At 38.1% G+C, this 23,034-nt stretch overlaps 1 protein-coding gene across 1 annotated transcript; it reads right to left on the bottom strand.

Moving 5' to 3' along the window:
* Positions 1–4,938: 4,938 nt before the first annotated feature.
* Positions 4,939–16,629, bottom strand: LOC126728783 (uncharacterized). The gene is made up of 4 exons (XM_050434563.1): positions 15,963–16,629; positions 10,308–15,851; positions 9,427–10,211; positions 4,939–5,574 (listed from the first exon to the last, which is right to left on the bottom strand). The coding sequence occupies exons 1-4, from the start codon at positions 16,627–16,629 to the stop codon at positions 4,939–4,941; spliced, it is 7,632 nt and encodes a 2,543-aa protein (XP_050290520.1).
* Between the last annotated feature and the right edge of the window lie 6,405 nt (positions 16,630–23,034).

The raw sequence follows: 23,034 nt of genomic DNA, 5'->3' as shown, positions 1-23,034 counted from the left end.
ACGGAAGACCTTCTATCTTATAAGTGGCGGAGCCACATATTGTTGAGTGGGTGCATTGCACCTACTCAAATTTGAAAAAGGCATGGTATATTAAAATTTTGGAGAATTTTGGATCTTGTTATACCACCCTTTAAATAAATTTTGTGCTATCAATTATGAGATTTTTTATTCTCAAAAAAAAAAAATTGAAATAAAAACACAAAACCCAATCGAAAGATTTGAAACACAAAAACAATCTTTCTCATAAACCTAATGAAATCTGAACGATAAAATAAAACTAATCAAACCAAGACAAAAAAAAAAAAAAAAGGAGAATGCCGTTTAATACTTCAAGAAATAAGGTTTCAAATTCAAGTGTTAAAACCATGCAAGTCTGTCTAAGATTCAAGTGTGAAAAGTGTTGTTCATTAAAACTCGACAGCTAGCAATCTATTGAGCCTTGAAGAGCTGTTCTAGCCTATGGCTCAACAGCAGTTCGACAGATAGGTATTTGTTAAGATTTATAAAGTTCAGTTTTTCAGGACTGTTTTTCATTCAATCCATGATTGTGTATTTGGGCTTTTTTTTCTCACAACCCTAAACATATAAAATGATTATTTTAAGGTCCGTCAAGGGTAACACAAGTTGCACAAGTGTTGAACAAGTTTGTTCAAGCAAATTGTGACCGGAGACAAAATTTGCCCTAGTTCATCTTTCTTGTAAAGAAGCTGTTGTATTTGTGCACCGTAGGGTTTTATAACCAAGGAGCTTCTCGATCTTTATCGTGTGATGAACTGAAGAATTTTGCAGCCAACAACCTTCTCTAATTGGCTATTGAAGTCGTGTATTGGGATTCACGCAATTAGTTAGTCACGTACTGGAAGCCATACATTACAAGGAGAGATTGTCACTACATCACAAGTCCAATTGGGTATTGGAGTAAGGGTTCAATTGTAGGTTGGAATAAAGTACTGAGATTTCTTTACTTGTAACCGCTTGTTTTGATAATAGTAGATTCTCGGAAGTGGTGACCTTAAAATCACCTAGTGGGATTTTTGTCATGTAAGTTTTCCCCATTCGTAAATAAATCACCATGTCAATTTATTTTCCGTTGCATACTTAGTTTAATTGGTGATTCGTTTATGCTGCCACGTACATTGCATGTTAATTTGATAAATTAATAAACTTGGCTAATTAATCAATTAATTTATCATAGGGGGTCAATTTGTTTTTGGCCTATTAGAGTGTTCTAGAATCAAGTAGAAATAGAAAAAGTAAAAAAAAAGAGAGCTAGAGAAAGAAAGAGAGAGAGAGATAGTTGAAGAAAGTGATCTAGAATGAACTAGAGAAAGACAAAGAAGGGTAGATAGAGATAGGAGTGGGATACGTGTGCGGTGGAGAAAAAACCAAGAGAAAAAAGAAAAAAAAAAAAAAAAAGGAACGTATGGATGAAATTAAGAAAGGAAAAATAATATAAAAAATAAGAAATGGCAATTAAGAAATGTTACTACAATATTTTCACAATAAATCTTAAATAATAGATTGTTATTAGCTAATATTGATAAGTAAAAAAATAATTTCAACGGTGGGTTCAAATTAGAACTAGTAACAACTTTCCACATAAGATTTTGATGTGATTCTTGTGAAAGTATTACAAAAAATATTGTGGATATAACAATTTTCATTGAAAAATATAATTGTTGGGAATGAATATAGGAAGAATATATGATGATAAAAAAAAGAATGAAGAATAAATGAAGAAATGATATTTAAATGAGATGGAGAAAAGGATAGAGAATATATTGGAAAATGTATTTAAAAAAGTAGGTAAGTAAAAGCTAAATGTCACTATTCATTGTCCAAATAATACAAAAATTTAAATAATCTGTTGGAGATGCTCTTATGTAACAAATCCTAAGTGATAGATTCTTACGGGTTGTTATTAGTGGAGCAAAAAAGTTATTTTAGTTGTAGGTTCAAATTAAAACCAATAACAACTAACCACTTATGATTTGTTGTAAAAATATTGTGAAAATACTGTGAACGTAACACTTTCCTAGTATGTATTAATTCTATATGTTGTCCCAATTTAGTTGACCAGTGAATCATGAGAGATCTCTTTAAGTTCCTAAGCGTCCTGCAATTGTAGTTTACTAAAAGGAAAATGTTTTAAATCCGTTTGGGGAGGAAACTACAACCCACCTTTCCTTTTGGCATTTGTTGGAATGCTTTTACAGACATGTTCCGACTCACAACTATTCGAAATTAATGTGTTTGTTGGGAAACAGTTTAATTAATGTATTTTGAGGATGTTCAAACTTGGGGTTTCTTTTAATTTTTTTTTGGAAATAATGATAATAATTGTTATAATTGGTGGCTTAAATTTGAGGTGCATCAACTTGTGTCACATATGTTTTATTCCTTCCCAAGTTATACTTTTATATTGGGCATGTAATGGACTCCAATTGAGTAGGCATTTTGCCTTAAACAACTTAAGGAATATTATTCCTTATAGGGCACTTGTACTGCGGCAAGAACTAATACATACATACATATATATATATATATATATAGTCAATTATATTAGTGTCGCAGTATTAGAATAGGCTTCTCTATTCTTTGGTATTTTTGTATAAACTTCTAAGCGGTGACTTTGATCCTGAGATTTTAAGGTTTCTCTAGTCACTTGATTCTGGTGATTGAAAGATTTTTGGCTTTGTAATCTCCTACTTTTGTTAGTAAAATTTTCTTCTCAACACTTCATAGCCCATGGCCCAAAAGCTGAACCATGTAATAAAAGTGAGTAAAACTACCCATTATTATTTGGTTATATATGCAACAAATAGATATTTACACTTCTGTCATTCTTAAGAAATTGGTATTAAAGCTTCCGCTTTTACAAAAATAACAAAATGTTTGTTCGTAAAGGTTTTACAGAAGGATGCTCGTACCCAATGTACTAGGCAATATATATTTCACCAACCCAAAAGAACATATGTTGAAACTAAAGTAAGGAAATAAAATTGATGTAGGAAAATGATAGAGACAATGGAAATAGAATGACCCATGTTGATAAAGTGTAACAACTACATTTTTACTATGTAGATAAAGAGGAAAATTAATTGGTTTCAAAGATAAGTGAGGAAATTGTGAATTACCCAAAACATAGAGAATGTAAAGTATTTTATTTGGCCGAATGCAATAACAATGAATGTTCAATAGGTCTTAAATAGATTAAAAAAATTAATTCAATGGGATTTTAATATATAATTCATTTTATTTAATCCAATTAAAGACCAATTGTAAGCGACTAAATTTCTAGTTCGAAATAAATCAAACAAGTAAAATAGTTTCACAAATGCGAATTTGTATTTATGATTGTGTGGTACAATTCTCTGAAATTACAAAAGAGTGATCCTCTGATTCGATCTCCTTGCAAGATTTATTGATTGGATTTGTGGTAATGTGGTTTTGACTTGAACACAAAATATCCTTCAATTTGGTTGAGGGATGGATCGAAGATTACTGAAACAGAATTACAATGAATCTCTGGCTATGAGCTTGTTTAGAAATCCTTTGTTCTTCGTGTTCTTCGTGTTCTTCGTCTTCGAAGGTTTGTGGTGGAAGTTCTTCGGAGCTTTAGAGGCTTGAATCCGTTGAGCTTCACTGATTTGTGATTTGTTGATGTTTTCGGACACTTTTGGCTTGATTCCCGTGAACTTTAAGATCTAAGCAGATGATCTGGATGATTCTGCTTCGAATGTTCTTCGATTTTGGGGTTGAAGTTCTTGAAGTTCTTGAAGGCTTTGAGGCTTGATCTTCGCAGAGCTTTTTCACTTCTGAATTCTGGTCCCCCTAAATGTCTCAGGAAGGCTTCTATTTATAGGAGTTTTGGGGTGGGTGAGCGACACGTGGCGGAGCTTGATTGGTGACACATGTCACAGCTTGATTGGTCCGCTTGAGTCATCGCTTACACATGCGAAGTTGCTTGAGTCATCGCTTACACGTGCGAGGCTGCTTGAGTCATCGCTTACACGTGCGAGGCTGCTTGAGTCATCGCTTACACGTGCGCTGCTGCGTGATTGGCTCTTGCATGACACTTGGCAAATTTCTGTTGGCTTCTGAATAGTGATAGCAAAACCTAGCAGTAATACATGGTGTTCTGTAATTGGCTGTATTTTGTGGACTTGGTAATGTGATGTGTCAGCTTGTGATAGGTCGGAAATTTTCCCTCTCTACAAATGCCCCCTCGAGACTCGTTCATACACACGATCTCGGAGTGTGGTGTGGGAATGAGTTTCGAAAAATGGATTTTTGGTACTTGACTCTTTAAGTGAAGTAGTTGAAGGTAGTGGAACTGTTGAAGGTGGTGGAGCTGTTGAAGGTGGTAGAGCTTTCAGAAGGATAAGATTAAGTTGAAGTACTTTCAGAAGAGTATTTTGGATCGTTGGCGGCGATCACAAGATGTTGAAGATGGGGAAGATGAGAGAATGGTGGCTGGATACAGCATGCAGGGTCATGGAACTAACCTCGTGTTTTTAAGAACTTCTGGTGAAGTTATTTCAGAAGATCACGCTTTGGATTACAACGAGGACAGGTGGGAAAGTGGTTGAGTGCGCCTGCATAATTGTATCACTCAAGTTAAGTTGAAGTAATTTCAGAAGCTTATGTATTCTGGGTATGCTGGTAGTGGCAACGAAGAAGATGGAAATGAAGCAAAGCAAATGGGCAAAGCATACACCACCATGGTGCTGGCCTTGTATGCTGGGACCTTTCTGGTGTAGATGTTTATGGGAAGTACAACTTTGAATATGGGACTGACTGTGTGTTGCATGGGGTCCGACAGCAAGTAATCGAATGCGCCTGTGTAATAGGACCATGCTGACGGACGTTATGTTGAAGTAATTTCAGAAGAGTATCTTCTGAAATCCTTCAAGCTGATTTTAAGTTGGAGTAATTTCAGAAAATGAGTTTTGAGGTACCAGCAACGATGACCTTTGGGTCCCATAGTAGTGGGGACATGGAATAAAGCTTTGATGACCATTTACCGGCACCAAAAGCTGAATTCTGATGAGCTGGCGCCTTGGAGGTTGTTTTAAGTGTTGGATGGACAACAATTTGTAGGATACCCCAACACTTTTTACCATCTTCATCTACTGCCTCTTGTTGGAAAAGCACAGAAAAATGAAAGATGGAACCAACTTGTGATTCTGGTCTTAGAAACCAGCCAAGTTGTTGTTTGTTCCGAACCACTGCTGCTGCTGGAAGACCAAGCAATTGGAAAGAGACTACAGGAGCCCTGAGGTTAGGAACAGGTGTGTCTGCCGGACTTGGATTTCCTGGCCAACCAAGTCCAAGGAAACGTGGAACCGCAATGCAGACCTTGTTATGAGTAATTTTATGGACAAAGGTGGTTGTTAAGTGGAGAAACAAAGTTTGTTTGGATCTCAAAACTGCAATGATGTTGTAAATAGGGTTTCGACCGACCCATGGGAGGGTTGATCTCAAACCGATTATGAAGCAAAATCGGTTGCTAGGTGTTGAGAATGATGAGGCCATAGTGAGAAATGGCTGTGAAAATGAGGACTTGAAAATCTGAAAGAGGCAAATCTTCATTTCATGATTCAGTGTTTTTTTTTTTTTTTTGGATGAGTTTTTGATGAACCCGGCCCTCCTATTTATAGTAGAGAGATGAAGAATGGTAGGTAGGTAGTTAAGAATGGTAGTTGAGAATTTTTGGTGAGAATGGTAGATGGGAACGGTAGGTGGGAACGGTAGGTGGAAATGGTAGGTGGGAATGGTAGGCACCGAACGGGAATGGTAAATTGGAGACTGGTAGGCACCGAACGGGAATAGCAGATTGAACTAATGACCTAGTGTAATTTTAAGACACACTTGTGAAAGTTCATTTGTACTTTGAAAGGCAAGTCTTGATGAAATCTAGAGAATAACCCTACGGGGATCCCAATTAAATGGATGAATCTCAAATTTTGATCTTAAAGGCCTAAGTTTTGAACACTTGGAATTGAGTCATTTTTGCAATTTTCAAGTCTCAAATGACGGAACGGACTCCAAAATCGGAATGTACTCGAAAAATTGAGCAAGATAGGTCCATCTCAAAAATTTTGACATTTGGTCAACATTTGCACAAAAGTCAACTTTTTTGGAAATTGGATGTTTGCACGATTTCTGAGTTTCGAATGAAGAAACGGGTCCCAAAATCGGGATGTACTCGAAAAATTGAGTGGGATAGGTCCGTTTTGAAAATTTTGATTTTCTGGTCAATATTTGCACAAAAGTCAACTTTTTTGGAAATTGGACGTTTGCACAATTTCTGAACTTCGAATGAAGAAATGGGTCCCAAAATCGGAATGTACTCGAAAAATTGAGTGAGACAAGTCCGTTTTGAAAATTTTGATTTTCTGGTCAAGGTCAAAAGTCTGCTTGGTCCAAGCATTTTCTCTTTCCCTTTTTTTTTTTTTTTTTTTTTTTTTTTTTTTTTTTTTTAAGGCGGTTCGAATCCGGGTCAAACCGGGTCAAAGGGTCAGACCGTAGTGGGTGGTGACGTCACGGATGACGTCACTGCTCTTGGACGCGTGTGGCACGTGTGGAGGATGACGTCATCCATGACGTCATCGGACTCGTGTGGCACGTGCGAGTTCTAGCGGTCCTAATCGGCGCGTGGGACTGAAGGCCGCGCCGCCGAATCTTTTGGCGGCGCGTGCTTGGACTTTTGGGCCTCAAATTTTTGGGTTTTGTTAATACAAGGCCGTTCAAGACCCCTGTATGGTCAGTTTTGTAAAATCACAGGCAGATTTTCACAGATTTGAAGGTTTAGGCCGCGGGTCGTCGCGAATCTGTGGCGGCGCATGGAGGCGGATGCGGCCGTTTCTGGGCTTGAAATTTTTGGGTTTTGCATATCGGGGCACGCTGGATCGAGTGGTACGCTTAGTTTCCTGAAACGGTGTCTGGATTTGCACAGATTCGAGTGTGAAAGCCGCGGGTCATTGTTGGACTTATGGCCTTCTGGTCTACCTTTGCGGTGGCCGTTCTGACAGGGCAGGAGCTGAGTTTGGACTTTGTAGGTCATGAGGTGGTTGGTGAGCTACCGTATGCTGTATGTCATCTTGCATTTCAACATTCGGTGCAGATTTTTTTGATTTTGAGTGCATTCGGGTTGCAAAGGCTGACTTTAAACATTTTGGTGGCAGCATTTTTCCTCTCTTTTTTTTGTCTGTTACCTCATACATTTTCTATATAAAGCCACTCGGGTGCTCATTAAATTGTACAAGCAGCTTGCAGTGGGTAGTATCTTTTAAGTGTAGAGAAATTATGCAGAGAAATATATATATATATATATATATATATATATATACTTTATGCTTTGTTTGTACTAACATTTTTTTTTTCTTTTTTGACAGGCTAGTGATTGAAACTGAAGCACACTTTTTTTTTTTTTTTTTTTTAAGACGTGTCATGAGATTTTCTTTTGACAAATTCTTTGTTGTTGCTTGTTTTTGTTATGTAGCATGCTTTCCTTGGCAATTAAACTGCACCAACACTTGTCTTTTCAACGCAGCAATTTCAAGAGTCTTTGCAACGTAGCCGCATCAAGAGTTTTTACCACGAAGCTGTGCCAGCATCTGTCCTTGTATTGAAGCCGTGCCAACATTCAACTTTGTCATGGAGCAATGTCAACACTTCATTCGTGCCAACATTCATCTTTGTCATAAAGCTATTTTTCAGAGGCAACATCGCTCAGACATCAAGGGCGTATAGCACTGTAGCCAGACATCAAGAATTTTTACCATGAAACCATGCTAACGTTTATCTTTGCCATGAAACCATGTCAACACTTCATTTTTGCCATGAAGCCACGACAACACTTCATTTGTGCCATGAAGCCACGACAACACTTCATTTGTGCCATGAAGCCACGACAACACTTCATTTGTGCCAAAGCCATGAAGCCACGTCAACACTCTATTTTCGCCGAAGCCATGCCAACGTTCATTTTTGCCATGAAGCCACGACAATACTTCACATTAGCACTTGCACTCGTATTGAAGTCGCACCAATTTTTTTTAGAGGCAACATAACTCAGACATCAAGAGTGCATAACATTTGAAGACGCCAGAGCATGCTACCAAGATTTTGAAGATGTTGAAACATGCTACCAAGATTTTGAAGATGCACGAACATGCTCGTAGAGGAGAGATGATGCCACACCGACTTCAGATATATAATTTATCATCATTCCGGAGGAAATTGACGTCATCCAGATTTCAGAGACATGATGTGAAATGACACCACTCAGAAGGGAGATGATGTGGTTCTAATTTCAGAGCTATAAAGTGGCACAACCTAGAAGAGAGACGATGTAGCCTAGACTTGGAAGGTACAAGGAGATGCCCCCAGGAGATAAATGATGCAAAGTATATCTCAGAGATGTGGGAGGATGGCCACAGAAAATGAGCAATGCCATGAAGACTTCATTTCTTGCAAAAGAAGTTGGAGATTTTGTTTTATTCTACAACACCAAGCATCAACTTATATTCATCATCATTTCAAAGAAAGTTAAGCAACGTCAACTCCTTAGAGTCTTCATTTTCTACTACAACGATCTTTGATCATCCTATTAAACAATCATCTGTCTTTAAGCAATGTCTTGCCAACCAAAGGGACCTTAAAAGCGCATTGATGACTGTTGGAAAACTCCTCAAGTTGGACTGGCCATCATTTTTCTTTTCCTGTGACTGAACTTAGTGACAAGTACTAAGCTGCCTACGTACCCCGGAGAGGGATCAAGTCATCACGTAGTTCAACAAATTTTATTTTATTTTATGATCTTTTTTTTGATGATTTTTTTTTTGATGATTTTTTTTTTATGATCCTTTTTTTTTATATGATCTCTTTTTTTTTTGATGATTTTTTTTTTCTTTCTTTCTTTTTTTTTTTGGTTTTTTTTTTGGTTTTTTTTTTTTTTTTTTTTTTTTTTTCAATAATTTTTTTTTAGTGCGTGACTGAACTCAGTAAAAGATACTAAGTTGCCTACGTACCCCGGAGAGGGATCAAGTCATCACGTAGTTCAAAAGATTTTTGTTTTTTTATTTATTTTTTTTTTGTTTGTTTTTCTTATGTGTTTTTTTTTTTTTTTTTTTTTTGAAAAAAGGGGGGCGCAGTGTGTAATAGTGGGTATCACCACTGATCGAACCCGAGATGGCCTCAAGGGTGACACGGGCGTCCAACCGCTACGCCACACTCGCAATTGTTGACATGGAGTGAGATTAATTTCTCCTTATTGGTACGCTTTGAAGGGTAATGGGAAGACATCATGTACTTTTGCAGCGCTACAGTGGGTAGTTTAAGCTCTTACCGAGGAGCAATTCTTGATTTTCAAGCATAGAAGCGTTTAAGGAACTTCCCATTGATGGGGCCGATCCTTACACCATCATTATCAATCAACTTGTAAGCTCCATTGGTGTAGACTTCTTGCACAACATAAGGTCCATCCCATTTTGAAGTGAACTTATTGCCTGTACGATGAGTTGTGATGATAGGTCTTCGAACGGCGAGGACTAAGTCACCAACTTGGAATGATCGTGGTTTGACCCTTTTATTGAATGCGCTTGAAAGACGAGCTTGATAGCATTCAAGGCGTTGTTGGGCCTCAAGCCTTTTTTCATCAAGTGCCTCTAATTCTTGCATCCTGAGCTTGGCATTTTCTTCTCCAGTCAATCCTTCTTGAATGGCAATCCGTAATGATGGGATTTGGCGTTCTAAAGGAAGGACGGCTTCCACTCCGTAGACAAGAGAATATGGCGTTGCTTGAGTAGGCGTTCGAAATGTTGTTCGATATGCCCATAATGCTTCTCCGATTCTTTCATGCCAGTCTCGCTTTGTCTTGGATACCACTTTTTTCAACAAACTGCCAAGTGTTTTGTTAAACGCTTCAGCTAGTCCATTTGCCGGGGCATTGTACATGGAGGAGTTGTATTGTTTAAATTCAAACTTCTCGCATAGCTCTGTCATCAGCCTATTGTAGAATGGTTTGCCATTATCAGTTATGATATATCGAGGGACACCATACCGATAGATCAAGTGAGTTCGAATGAAATTGACCACCGTTTCTTTCTTCACTTCCCTAAGGGGTACAGCTTCCGCCCATTTTGAGAAGTAGTCAGTTGCGGCCAAGATGTACAAGTAGCCACCGGATGACTTTGGTAATGGCCCTATCGCATCAAGACCCCATGCATCAAAAGGCCAAGAAGCTACAGTTGGGTGTAGAGGTTCTGGCGGTTGATGGATGAAGTTTGCGTGATATTAACAAGCTTCGCACTTCGTAGCGCATTCCATGGAATCTTGCACCATTGTAGGCCAATAGTAACCCATTCGTTTGATCCTATAGTGTAACTTAGGACCTGACTGATGTGCGCCGCATATGCCAGAATGAGCCTCCTCTAAGGCTTGTTTAGCCTCCTCCTCTCCTAAGCAACGGAGAAACAATCCATCAAATGAACGGCGGAAGAGAGTGTCTTTATAGTAAATGAATCGAGCAGCCCTCCGCCGAATTTCAGTCCTGTGGCGTTTATCATCCGGGAGTCTTCCATGTTGAAGGTATTCAATGATCACTTGTCGCCAATCTTCTTTTTCGACAAGGCATACAGAAATGATGTTGGCTTGCTCTTCTTCTTCTTCTTCAACCACGAGAGGTACCACCCACCTTTGGGAAATAGCGACTTTGGTTGTCTCTTCTTGGGATAATGCTAAGGCAGTAGCCAAATTAGCTAAAGCATCGGCCTGTCTATTCTCCTTCCTTGGTATATGCTCCAATGTGGTGGCCTCAAAATTCGCTAGTAATTTCTTCGCATATTTGCAATAGGGGATGAGGTCTTCTTTCTTGACGTCATATTGCTCCAAGATTTGGTTGATAATTAATTTGGAATCCCCAAAGATCTCAAGCTGAGTTATGCCCATCTCAATGGCCATTTGTAGACCAATAATCAATGCTTGATATTCAGCTACATTGTTAGAGCAAAGTTCGCTTAATGAGAACGAGTACAGAAGTATTTGTCTTTGTGGAGAAACAAACACTACACCTGCCCCCGCTCCTTCTCGACGTGCAGCCCCATCGAAAAGCATAATCCATGGTGGCATTTCTTCAATGTAAAACACATCTTCATCCGGGAAATCATCGGAGAACTCCCAATCAGATGGAACTGGGTGATCAGCTAAGAAATCTGCCAATGCTTGTCCTTTGACAGCTTTTTGTGGAATGTATGCAAGGTCATATTGTTGTAGCAAGACTGCCCATCGAGCTATACGACCCGAAACCACTGGCCTGGAGAGGACATATTTGATCGGATCCGCCTTTGCTATCAAACGGACTGTATATGCTTGCATGTAGTGCTCCAGTTTGTCTATGGCAAAGAAAAGAGCGAGGCACATCTTTTCGATAGGAGAATAATTTAATTCAGCCCCATTGAGAGTTCGACTTAGATAATAAAGGGCTCTTTCTTTCCCCTCTTTATTTTCCTGCGCCATAAGAGCACCTAGAGACTTTTCTTGGGCCGCAATATACAGCACCAAAGGCTTTCCTAGGATAGGAGCACCTAAAACTGGAGGATTAAGTAAGTATCTTTTGATGCGTGCAAAAGCATTGCTGCAAGCCTCATCCCATTCAAAGTGCACATCCTTCTTCATCAATCTATTGAAAGGTTGACATCGACCAGCCAAATTCGAGATAAATCGTCGTATGTAGGCCAGTTTTCCCTGCAAGCCTCTAAGTTCTCGCAGATTCTTGGGCTCTGGCATTTTCTGGATTGCTTCAATTTTGGACTGGTCAATTTCAATACCGCGGTGCCTCACAATGAAACCAAGAAATTTTCCAGATGTTACGCCAAAAGCGCATTTGCGGGGGTTCATCTTAAGCTGATACTTTCTCAAGCGGGTGAACACGGATCGTAGATCTGCCAGATGGTCTTCCCTCCTTTTTGTTTTAACCACCAAATCATCGACATAACACTCCACGTATTTATGAAGTACATTATCGAAGATCTTCTGCATGGCCCGTTGATAAGTAGCACCAGCATTCTTTAGTCCAAAAGGCATCACTTTGTAACAGTAAATTCCCTTAGGGGTACGGAAAGCTGTAAGCTGCTCATCCTTAGGATTCATTCGAATTTGGTTGTAACCCGAAGATCCATCCATGAAAGATAAAGCTTCATGACCGGTAGTGGCATCAACCATGACCTCAGTGATGGGTAATGGAAAATCATCTTTGGGACATGCATTGTTCAAATCACGAAAGTCAACGCACACTCGGATTTGTCCATTCTTCTTCTTGACAGGGACGATGTTAGCAATCCATTCCGGGTACTGCACTTCACGAATGAAGCCTGCTTCAATGAGCTTATTGACCTCGGTTTCTATTTGAGGGATAAGCTCTGGCCGAAACCGTCTTTGAGCTTGTTTGACTGGGCGCACGCCTTTCTTTACTGCCAAATGGTGTAGAGCAATACTCGGATTGAGCCCAGGCATTTCCTTGTAAGTCCAAGCGAACACATCTTTGTACTCTACTAGGAGCTTGAGGTATCCTTCTTCTTCTTCAGGGGTAAGAAGCGCACTGATGAAAGTTGGCCGGGGTTCTTCAACAGTTCCTAAATTGATCTCTTTAAGTTCATCAACTGTACCTTGTCCTCCATCTTCCAAGGCTGGAGGAGCTTCATCGACCTCTTCATTGGTTGCTTCAGCATCTAACAGTGTACCCTCTTCTATTGTAATATGAAACGAGGATGATACCTCTTCAATCTCCTCATCATGGACGGGTGACTGACTTGTATGTACAATCGTTCGTCTTTTGACTTTGAGCGATCCTTCAGTGTTGATCTCCAAGGTAAAGTTACGTTTCATGCGTGAAGGAATGCTACTGCGGATCTCATCATTGGCTTTCTTCTCCCCTTGAACGTCAAAGTTTATTGAACTTTGAGAATGACTATCAATAGGCCTTTTCGTTGCCCCCAATCGATCAAAGACTGATTTACAAGCAAGAGTGTCCCGATTTGGTGTTAAACAAGTTGTATTTAACCTGTCGAACACTGTGATTCGTGATGACGAGGCCTCGATGCGATCAAACACTGAGACATGGGGTGAAGAATGGTCTTCTCTTTGATTTGAACTTTCGCCGACCTCCACCGTTATGTATTGGGAACTCGAAGGATCGCTTCTTTTCTTGATCCATATCTGAGCTGGTTGTTCGGGAGTATAACCTAATCCGGTCTTTGGGATATGAATTTCATGCCCTTCAAGCCGCATTTTCCTTTGTGTTTTGCTAAGGCCATGCATCTTTTCTCCGGTGGCTTCTGGAATTAGCTTCCCTAAGTCTTCTTGTTTTGAGAAATCGTAGCCTGCTTTGGCTAACAGCCTATATGCCTTTGGGTCGAACCATTCTTTCGTCCGCTCACTTGGTAGAATACCATGCTCTATCGGACTTTGCGAAGACCTCACGAATCCATTTAACGGCTTCGAGGGCAAAGGGTTTGTGGATGAAGTTAAAGGCATGACATGATTTTCTTTCAATATGGCTACATCCTCCATCGTGAGCTTTGCAGGTCTTCCCATGTCTTTTGTAGGTTGAAGGCATTCTGCGAATGGTGATTGTCCATTTTTGCGATGCGATAATGGTATATACCGGAGGAAGGGCTCTGGGCCTTTCTTTGGGGAAGAAATGTCCTTTTTGGCGATGAATTTAACATGCTCCTTTTCATCCTGTTTACTTTTCATAGACGGGATCTCAACTGGAAGAACCTCGCTAGAAATGTCTTCTTTTGCATAGAATTTTGCATCAGCAAAATGAGCTTCGGTTTCTGCAAAAGGCTTTAAATCGGCATCGACCTTTTTTATTCCATTTTGAAAGAACTTGAAGCATTGATGCAAAGTTGATGGCACTATTCCATTTTCATGGATCCAAGGACGTCCTAACAACATGTTGTAGGTCGTCCTAGCGTCAATGACGTGGAACAAGACGTTGCTTTTCAATTCCCCAATGGATAATTCTAGGTGGATCACGCCGATTGCACGTTGTCCTCCTTGATTAAAACCTTGGATGACCAAACGACTGTGTGATAATTCTTCCATAGTAAAACCCAGTCGTTTCATGGTCATTTTTGGAAGTATGTTAACGGCTGAACCTCCATCCACAAGGATACGCTCGATCCTTTGTTCACGAGCATAACCAGAGACATAGAGTGGGCGATTGTGGGGCTTAGAGCCTAACAATAGATCCTCATCAGTGAAAGTTAAATCTGGAGAGCATGCGTAACATCCCTGTGTTTGTTGAAGCGTATTGGTATGAGGGGCGTATATCTCTGGCTCCTCAAGAGTTTGGGTGAGCACTTCTTTTGGTGATGTGGAGGATTGCAAGGGTTCAACTTCATCGACCTGAGATTGGAGTTCCTCCAAGGATGACACGGTCTCTTTTGGATCACCATGGTCAACGTCCTCTTTTTCGTCCTGGATTTCGCAACGAGAAATTGTGTGGACGGCCTCGGCTGAGTCATTTTGAAAGAATTTTCTGGGGAAGAATTCTTCCAATGTGATGAGCTTTCGAGATTTTTGGATTTGTGCTGAATCTTCATACACTTTTGTTCCCAGTTTCCCTTGCCTCTTATCACTCATTCTTTTTGACCAAGGCTGAATCTGGTTTTGTGCTCTTCTGGACTCTCGGGTGATCAAATGAAGAGGGAATGCTCGTTTCTTCTTCCATCTCTTGCGAGTAACTATCGTCCAACCTTCTTCCTCATCCATCGTTGACATTTTATCATCATTTGAATTATAATCAGGTGCTTTTTGTGAGAGCTGAACTTGAACCGGTTCCAAAGAACCAAAATGGATGAGCGTGGTATTTGTCCCTTGCTTAGTAGTTGGAGACATGGAACTAGGTAACCCACAAGAAAATGTGACAAGGTTTGACTGAGCAACATCATTAAAATCCAAGTCGATTTTCCTTTCCTTGGCCAGCTTCATGATGAGTTCTTTAAGAACAAAACATTTTTGGATTGGATGACTTATGATGCGATGATACTTACAATAGTTCGGGTCATCAACTTTTCTCATCTCTTCCGGTCGTTTGCATTCTGGCAATTCAATTAATTTCAATTTGAGCAGTTGTTCTAACATTTCAGGCATATCAGCGTCTAGGAAAGGATAGACTTTTTGTTCCCACTCCTTAAGTGATGAGCGACGCGTCTCACGCTGTTGACCTCCTTCGGGCCTCTTTTCATTGGCCTTCACATTTCTTGTTGAAATTTTGACTGGGGCAGGATTGACATTCATTGAGTCTTTGATATTACTTTTTGCATTCCTGTCGTTTTTCCTTATTTCCCGTCTTTCTTTCCTTTCTTCAGGTACAGGAGGTTTCGTATTCCCATGGCTAGAAATACTTAATTCCATGTCATGCGCACGAGTTGCCAACTCTTCAAATGTTCGAGGCTTTACTCCTTGAAGGATGTAAAGAAGTCCCCAATGCATGCCTTGGATGCACATCTCTATAGCAGATATTTCAGTAAGTCTATCCTTGCAATCTAGACTCAAAGAACGCCACCGATTGATATAATCAACGACGGGCTCATCCTTCCACTGTTTAGTATTGGTAAGCTCCATCATGCTTACCGTGCGTCGTGTGCTGTAGAATCGGTTGAGAAACTCCCTTTCAAGTTGTTCCCAACTATCGATTGACTCGGGCTCTAAGTCTGTATACCAATCAAAGGCATTCCCTTTCAGTGAACGAACAAACTGCTTTACAAAGAGGCCTCCTTGCGTCCCTGCGTTCTCGCAAGTTTCTACAAAGTGAGCAATGTGTTGCTTAGGGTTTCCTTTGCCATCAAATTGCAAGAACTTGGGAGGTTGATACCCATTTGGCATTCTCATGTTATCAATGCGCTTTGTATAGGGTTTGGAATATATGAGAGAACTTGTGGAAGAACCTCCATATTGTGCTCGAATGGTATTTGTAATCATATCCTGCAGTTGTTGGACAGACATCGAGGCCATTGAGGTGGAATGTCCATGTTGAGAAGTGCCTTCACCTCTTTTTTCTTTATCACCCCTGGCATTTCCTCCTTTGAAGGTAAAGCCAGGTGGCTGCTCGGGGTCAAGACTTGATTCACCCGAATCTTGTACCTCCAGCTTGTTCATTAGGGTTGCAATTTTGACATCCTTTTCTTCAAGTGCCTTTGTGAGAAGGATGACCCTTTGTTCCATTTCAGCCATTTTTTCTTCCATGGTAGAGGTGTTAGTCATCATCACTGGCATGACCTCTATAGATGATGGAGAAAATGATGAAACAGGATGAGTTAGAGGTGCTTCACTCCTTAAGTTTCTCATCACGGGTGAAGAGTTGATAGAAAAGGTCTTTGTTGGGGATGATTCATTACTGGTCCCCAAATCTTTCGAGGCAGATGAATCTTCAGTGGTAGCTTTCCTATTTGCAAGAGAGTCCAAAGAGATGACAGCAGGAGATTGGTTTTCTTGGGTTGGTTGAGGTTGGAGTCGATCAAAAGCTTTGGATCGACTGCGAGTGATTGGGCCGACATACTCATCAGTACTGGAATCATCAACCACTGATTTTCGGACATTCTTGCTAGAGGCCATTGAAGCTAGTAGCAAATGATGTCAAATTTCTTTTCTTTTGAAGAAGAAAGAGATGAGAGGCAGAGATGTCCCACTGGGCGTGCCAGAATTTGTAAGCGACTAAATTTCTAGTTCGAAATAAATCAAACAAGTAAAATAGTTTCACAAATGCGAATTTGTATTTATGATTGTGTGGTACAATTCTCTGAAATTACAAAAGAGTGATCCTCTGATTCGATCTCCTTGCAAGATTTATTGATTGGATTTGTGGTAATGTGGTTTTGACTTGAACACAAAATATCCTTCAATTTGGTTGAGGGATGGATCGAAGATTACTGAAACAGAATTACAATGAATCTCTGGCTATGAGCTTGTTTAGAAATCCTTTGTTCTTCGTGTTCTTCGTCTTCGAAGGTTTGTGGTGGAAGTTCTTCGGAGCTTTAGAGGCTTGAATCCGTTGAGCTTCACTGATTTGTGATTTGTTGATGTTTTCGGACACTTTTGGCTTGATTCCCGTGAACTTTAAGATCTAAGCAGATGATCTGGATGATTCTGCTTCGAATGTTCTTCGATTTTGGGGTTGAAGTTCTTGAAGTTCTTGAAGGTTTTGAGGCTTGATCTTCACAGAGCTTTTTCACTTCTGAATTCTGGTCCCCCTAAATGTCTCAGGAAGGCTTCTATTTATAGGAGTTTTGGGGTGGGTGAGCGACACGTGGCGGAGCTTGATTGGTGACACATGTCACAGCTTGATTGGTCCGCTTGAGTCATCGCTTACACATGCGAAGTTGCTTGAGTCATCGCTTACACGTGCGAGGCTGCTTGAGTCATCGCTTACACGTGCGAGGTTGCTTGAGTCATCGCTTACACGTGCGCTGCTGCGTGATTGGCTCTTGCATGACACTTGGCAAATTTCTGTTGGCTTCTGAATAGTGATAGCAAAACCTAGCAGTAATACATGGTGTTCTGTAATTGGCTGTATTTTGTGGACTTGGTAATGTGATGTGTCAGCTTGTGATAGGTCGGGAATTTTCCCTCTCTACACCAATCATGATAAATGAATCATAATTACATTGTTTTAGCCTTTAATGCTAGAATGCATATCAAACGTTGAATTTAACTTGATATGGCTTGATCTTTTGATCAAATGATCCGATCATCATGTTCAGCATGTCATTTTTATCATTGTGAACTCATATGTATTTTGGAACATAATTTTTGTTCATTGAATGGTCATAATGAAATTCTAACACCTAGACTGTTTTAAAATTATAATGTTGCCTTGAGAGAATGCCCGATTTCAAAATGGGATGCCTACAATTATCTTGCTAATTTTTTTTTTTTTTTTTTTTTTTGAGAAAGATCTTGCTAAAAAATTAAATAGGCTCATTATGTGAATTTTATAGAAATTAAAATATATCCTATATGAATGGACATATAATTACTTACTTGAGTACCTCCATGGATTGTCACCATATAATTCTTGTGAGGAAATTTTACTTTCTGGTGCAACAAGGATGGAACTACTTAATTTATGCTCATGGATATCCAAGGTCAACCTAAAAGCATGTTGAAACAAGCAGGGATGTGCATTACTTGAAATTATATATTTTGTACAACTACCTGAATTGTTTCGTCAATGGTACTATTCCCAAAATTTTTCTCTTACGGTCTATTTGGTTGGGTAGAAAATGGGAATGATGGAAAAACGTGGAGTTTTCCCTTATTTTATGTGGTAAAAAAAAGGGTAGATAGAAAATTGGGAGAATGGATTTTTTACCTGACCCACCAAGAACCATCCTCCCAAATTGAGAGGAAAAGTGGATAGAAAATGTGTTTTTACATGTGATTTACTATTTTACCCATATTACTTACAATTTAAAATATCATCTTCTTATGTAATAAGGGTATAATAGTAAATTTATTAAGATAACATTTTCTTTCTTTTCATTTTTACACCCCTGACCAAATAAAATAATGTGAGAAAAAACTAAAGATTTTTTATTCTTCCACTTTTCTATGCTATCTCTTTTTAATTCTCCCAACCAAACAGACTCTTAGTATTGTCATACACCTTTACTCCCATACACTTTGACTAGATGGTGCCAATTCTTCCACTCCAATGCCCAACAATTTGTTTTCCAAGGCAAATATTGAGAGCACTTTCATTGTCAATAACCATGGGGGCACTCCTCCCTTTTGAAACAGTGGAGATGTGTAAAGTTTAATACACTTAGAGAAATGTTAAAAAATGCCCTAAGGACATTGGTTTAGAAACTATTTTTAGAAATATTTTATGGAAAAATGATAAAACAATTTTATTAACGGCTTTTTATATTTTTCATAAAATTGATATTAAAATTTTTCTAATATCATTTAATACAATTGTCCTAAAGGTACTCGTTAATATAACTCATATACTTATACTCATTGTGTGGTAAATCCGTATTGGAAAACACAAAGGAGGTTTCATAACTCAAAGACTCAATAATGACATTTAAGGCCTCAAGTGTGGTATTAATGGAAATTTGGATTTGGTTTAGTAGCTTGAGTAGAGATTGGCAATGTGCATAGGAGGTCATAAGTGATCCCTGTAAGAAGATGTTGAATTGGGTCTATTGTAGTTGTTTAAAATTAAGAACAACATCATCTTTAGTGGGCTAAGGAAGTGCCTTAAATGGGTCCAAAACTTCCAAAATATTATCAACTTCCAAATGAGGTTGTAGGTTGATGGATTTTGACCATTTATCCACAAAACAACAACAACAACAACAATAATAGTAATAATAATGGGTTTTGACATAATTATTAAAGGAGTCTTGAACTATATATTCACGGGCGGTGTTCCTATCATATAGAGATGTTAGTTGAATACACATGGAATTTTTGTTTTGTTTTGGTTTTTTTGTTTTTGTTTTTTGGTTTTTTTTTTTTTTTTTTTTGTTTTTTTTTTCTAGAAAAAAGAAGAAAAGATGCATGAAAATTAATTACTGTTAATGCTACCAATCACATTTTGAGTTTTTTTTTTTTTTTTTTTTTTTTTTTTTTTTTTTTTGTGTTTGTGGGCTTGTTGACTGATGGATAATTGGTTGTCCTGACTCCTGAGAATGAATTGAGTAATTATTATGTGCTATCAGAGCGTAGTGATGCACTTCTTTTACATTTTATAAAGAATCTCACAAATTGGTGAAATTTCTTATAAATGTGAGAGAAAGAAGTACTGCATCATCGTGTTTCAAGAGCATCCATTAATTTTTTGAACACATGGGTATGGCACACGTTGTTTTATCGTAAATGTATGCATGCACGAGTAACAACATGCATGTATGAGTACGAAATTGGCAAGTTTGACACATGAAATAGTTGTGTAATATACGCATATACGATAGTCGACAATGCTAGTTTTAACCTATGGCATCCACTCCTAATAATAGCTCTTTATCATTAGACCAAGATACTAATCAGTTTTTGGTGTATGCGAGGATTAAACCCCAAATCTCTTATTCAACCATCAAAGACTTTACTAATTGAACTAACTGGAACCCACGTAAAATTGGAGCACATTAATCACAGGAGCAATTGAAGTTGCTAATTTTATGTCTAGTGCATACTTGCATGGGTACGTGAAACAAATAGTCATGCTTGCAGCACATCTAATTTTGATTGAAGGAGAAGAAAATAAAACTTACAATGTTTCTTAAATCTCAAAATCATACGCTTGCTTTTTAACCGTCTATGTGATATTAAATGCTTGGTCACCATGTGTGCTATGTAAGTAAAATTATTGAAAAATGTTATGTTTACAATATTTTCATAACAATTTTACAATAAGTGCTATTTGGCAAGTTGTTAACTTGTTATTATGTTGTTATAGGAAGGCAAAAAAAGTAATTTCAATTGTGGATTTTTTTCTAAGAAAGATTTGTCACTTAAGATTTATTATAAAAGTGTTGTGAAAATATTATGGATGTAGAAGTTCTCTAAAATTCATTGGATTGTTTTTATTTTGTTTTGTGGGTTAATTAATATTATGTTCCTAAATGTCTGGCTTGTGTTTTTGAAATAGTCATTAAAGCTTTTAATATGTCCATCATTTAATCTTTGAAGTTAAATATAATCTACTTTTTAAAAATTAATGGATATTAAAATTTTAAAAACTTTACATAATTATCCTAAAAATTCTAGAGGATCCTAACCTATTTTACCACTTTGCCTCCATAAATAATGTATTACAGAAATTTGTCCACTATTAACCAAAAAATAGAAAGATTTTCATTAGAAGTTCTAATAACAATAATCTTTATTTATATTTTATATTTCACATGATGAAAAATGAACAGTGAGCATAGCGCTTTTTTAAGATAAGGTAATAATTGGTTCCAACCCGAATCTCCTTTTGGATTTCATTTGCGATTTCATTAGACGTATTGTAGAGTGCTAGGATGCAAATCTCCATACACTCTAGAAGTTGTTGAGTTTCATTAGACGTAGTACAGTACTAGGAAGCAAATCTCCATGCACTAGAGGTTGTTGAGTTTCACTTACACCCTCTAAGTTGTTGAATTTCATTAGACGTATTGTACAGTACTAGCTAGGAAGCAAATATCCATACACTCTAGAAGTTGTTGAGTTTCACTTACCCCTGACTTGAATTAAATAATATTGTTAGAATTCTTGCTACTCTAAAATAAATACGTGCATATTTTATATTGATAATTGGGTCGGTTAATGGGTATCCTAAGGCAATGGACAAGGAAGTACTTAATAGAGTGTGCTAGAATCATCCTGCGGTCCCTTTTCGACTATGTTGTTATAACACAAATTTCACACTCATTTTCACATGTTGATATGGTTAATTATGAAAATTTTCTATCCACCAATTTTTTCATAGGGTTATTACTTTTTCTCTACCATTCACAATTGACCATCTCGTTAAGTTGTGATATTAGGTGTGTAGCATAGTTATTTATAACACACAAGTTCATTGGTTAGCATTTTTCTCAATCCCATATAAAGTATGCTATTTTAATATATTTAGGGTGTGTTCATATAAACTGTTGGAAAACTATGTTTTGAGTTTAAAATGAGTGTTTGTAAAAACGTTATGAGGAGTTGTGGTGACAAAACAAAATTTTGGGTTTTAAAAATGATTTTTATACTCTCAAAACGCCTAACCAAACGAACCCATGATGCAATCTTAACATGAGCCCAAATGCCTCAAACATTTTCAAGGGGGTTATTCATGGCATTTGTGAAATGCTTTAGTTCTTCCATTGTACCATAAGAGCACTAGAATTGGGTGTGCCAAAACATCCAAAATGCTATTTTGGTTCACCAAATACCAAAAAAAATGACTTCCATTTAATGTGCCATTTGCCAATTTTTTTAGCATTTGCTAGTAGTAGATCACTGTAACAATACTATTTTTTTCTTCTCTCTCTCTCTCTCTCTCTCTCTCTCATGTGCGACGGCGACAACTCTATTGGTGGCAGCTTTATGCGTTTGCAACAACCTACTCAATGTCCCCGTCCTGCTCCGCTCCACACTGCATGCCCCTCATGGATATGATATTATTCCAAGCAGGTTGGGCAGTGGTTAATTTGGAATTTTCCAACATACCAATGGTGGATTGGTTAAAAATTTTTCCACCCCACTCAATCTGACCTACGTACATCAATATATATATGTATATATGTATGTATGTATGTATCTACATGCTGTACAAGTTATCTTAGGTTATTTTAATGGGTTGTATGCTAAAATAGCATATTGGATATAATGTGTACGTACATCTTTAATTTAAATGCTGTGCTAAAATAGTAAAAATAACTTTTTGATTTGTAAAAATTGATTTTTTTTAGAACATTAGATGTTAATGAACTAAACAGTAAACATCATCAATTACTAGTATCAAATTAGTGACTTTTGTAAGCCATTTATTAATACGTGTGTACTAAGGCTTGAAAGCAACGTCTAGTCATCTATTGAGTGCGCATATTACATTTTGGCTAGTCTATTGTTGATTGAGATCTGATGCGATAGCAATATACTATTGCGCGTGCAATTAACCATTGCTATTGTATGCTGCAATAGCCTTAGTTATTTATACAGATCTCAATCTGTCTCTTGCTCAAGTTTTTTGTGAGGTCCAGATTACTCCACCAGCACCTAAATGACATAAAAGTACAAGTGAGTCCTTTTCTTTTGTGATGTATGACATATGACGTATCACCTTCTTTGGTAGCTACCTTGAATGATTCCCTTAGATCTTTTTTGAAGTTGGGCTTGAGCTATATATATTGAAATGAAGTTTAGCAAGTTCAAAGAATAATCCATGGCATGGTCCATAATTGTGTACTTCTCATTTGCATCGATGTACCATTTAATGTCAAACCACTGCACTCTCCATTGTGATGGAAGCTCATTGTT

Source organism: Quercus robur, chromosome 5, assembly GCF_932294415.1.
Source record: "Quercus robur chromosome 5, dhQueRobu3.1, whole genome shotgun sequence".
Classification (NCBI taxonomy): Eukaryota; Viridiplantae; Streptophyta; class Magnoliopsida; order Fagales; family Fagaceae; genus Quercus; species Quercus robur.
This window is presented reverse-complemented; position numbering and strand designations above follow the sequence as displayed.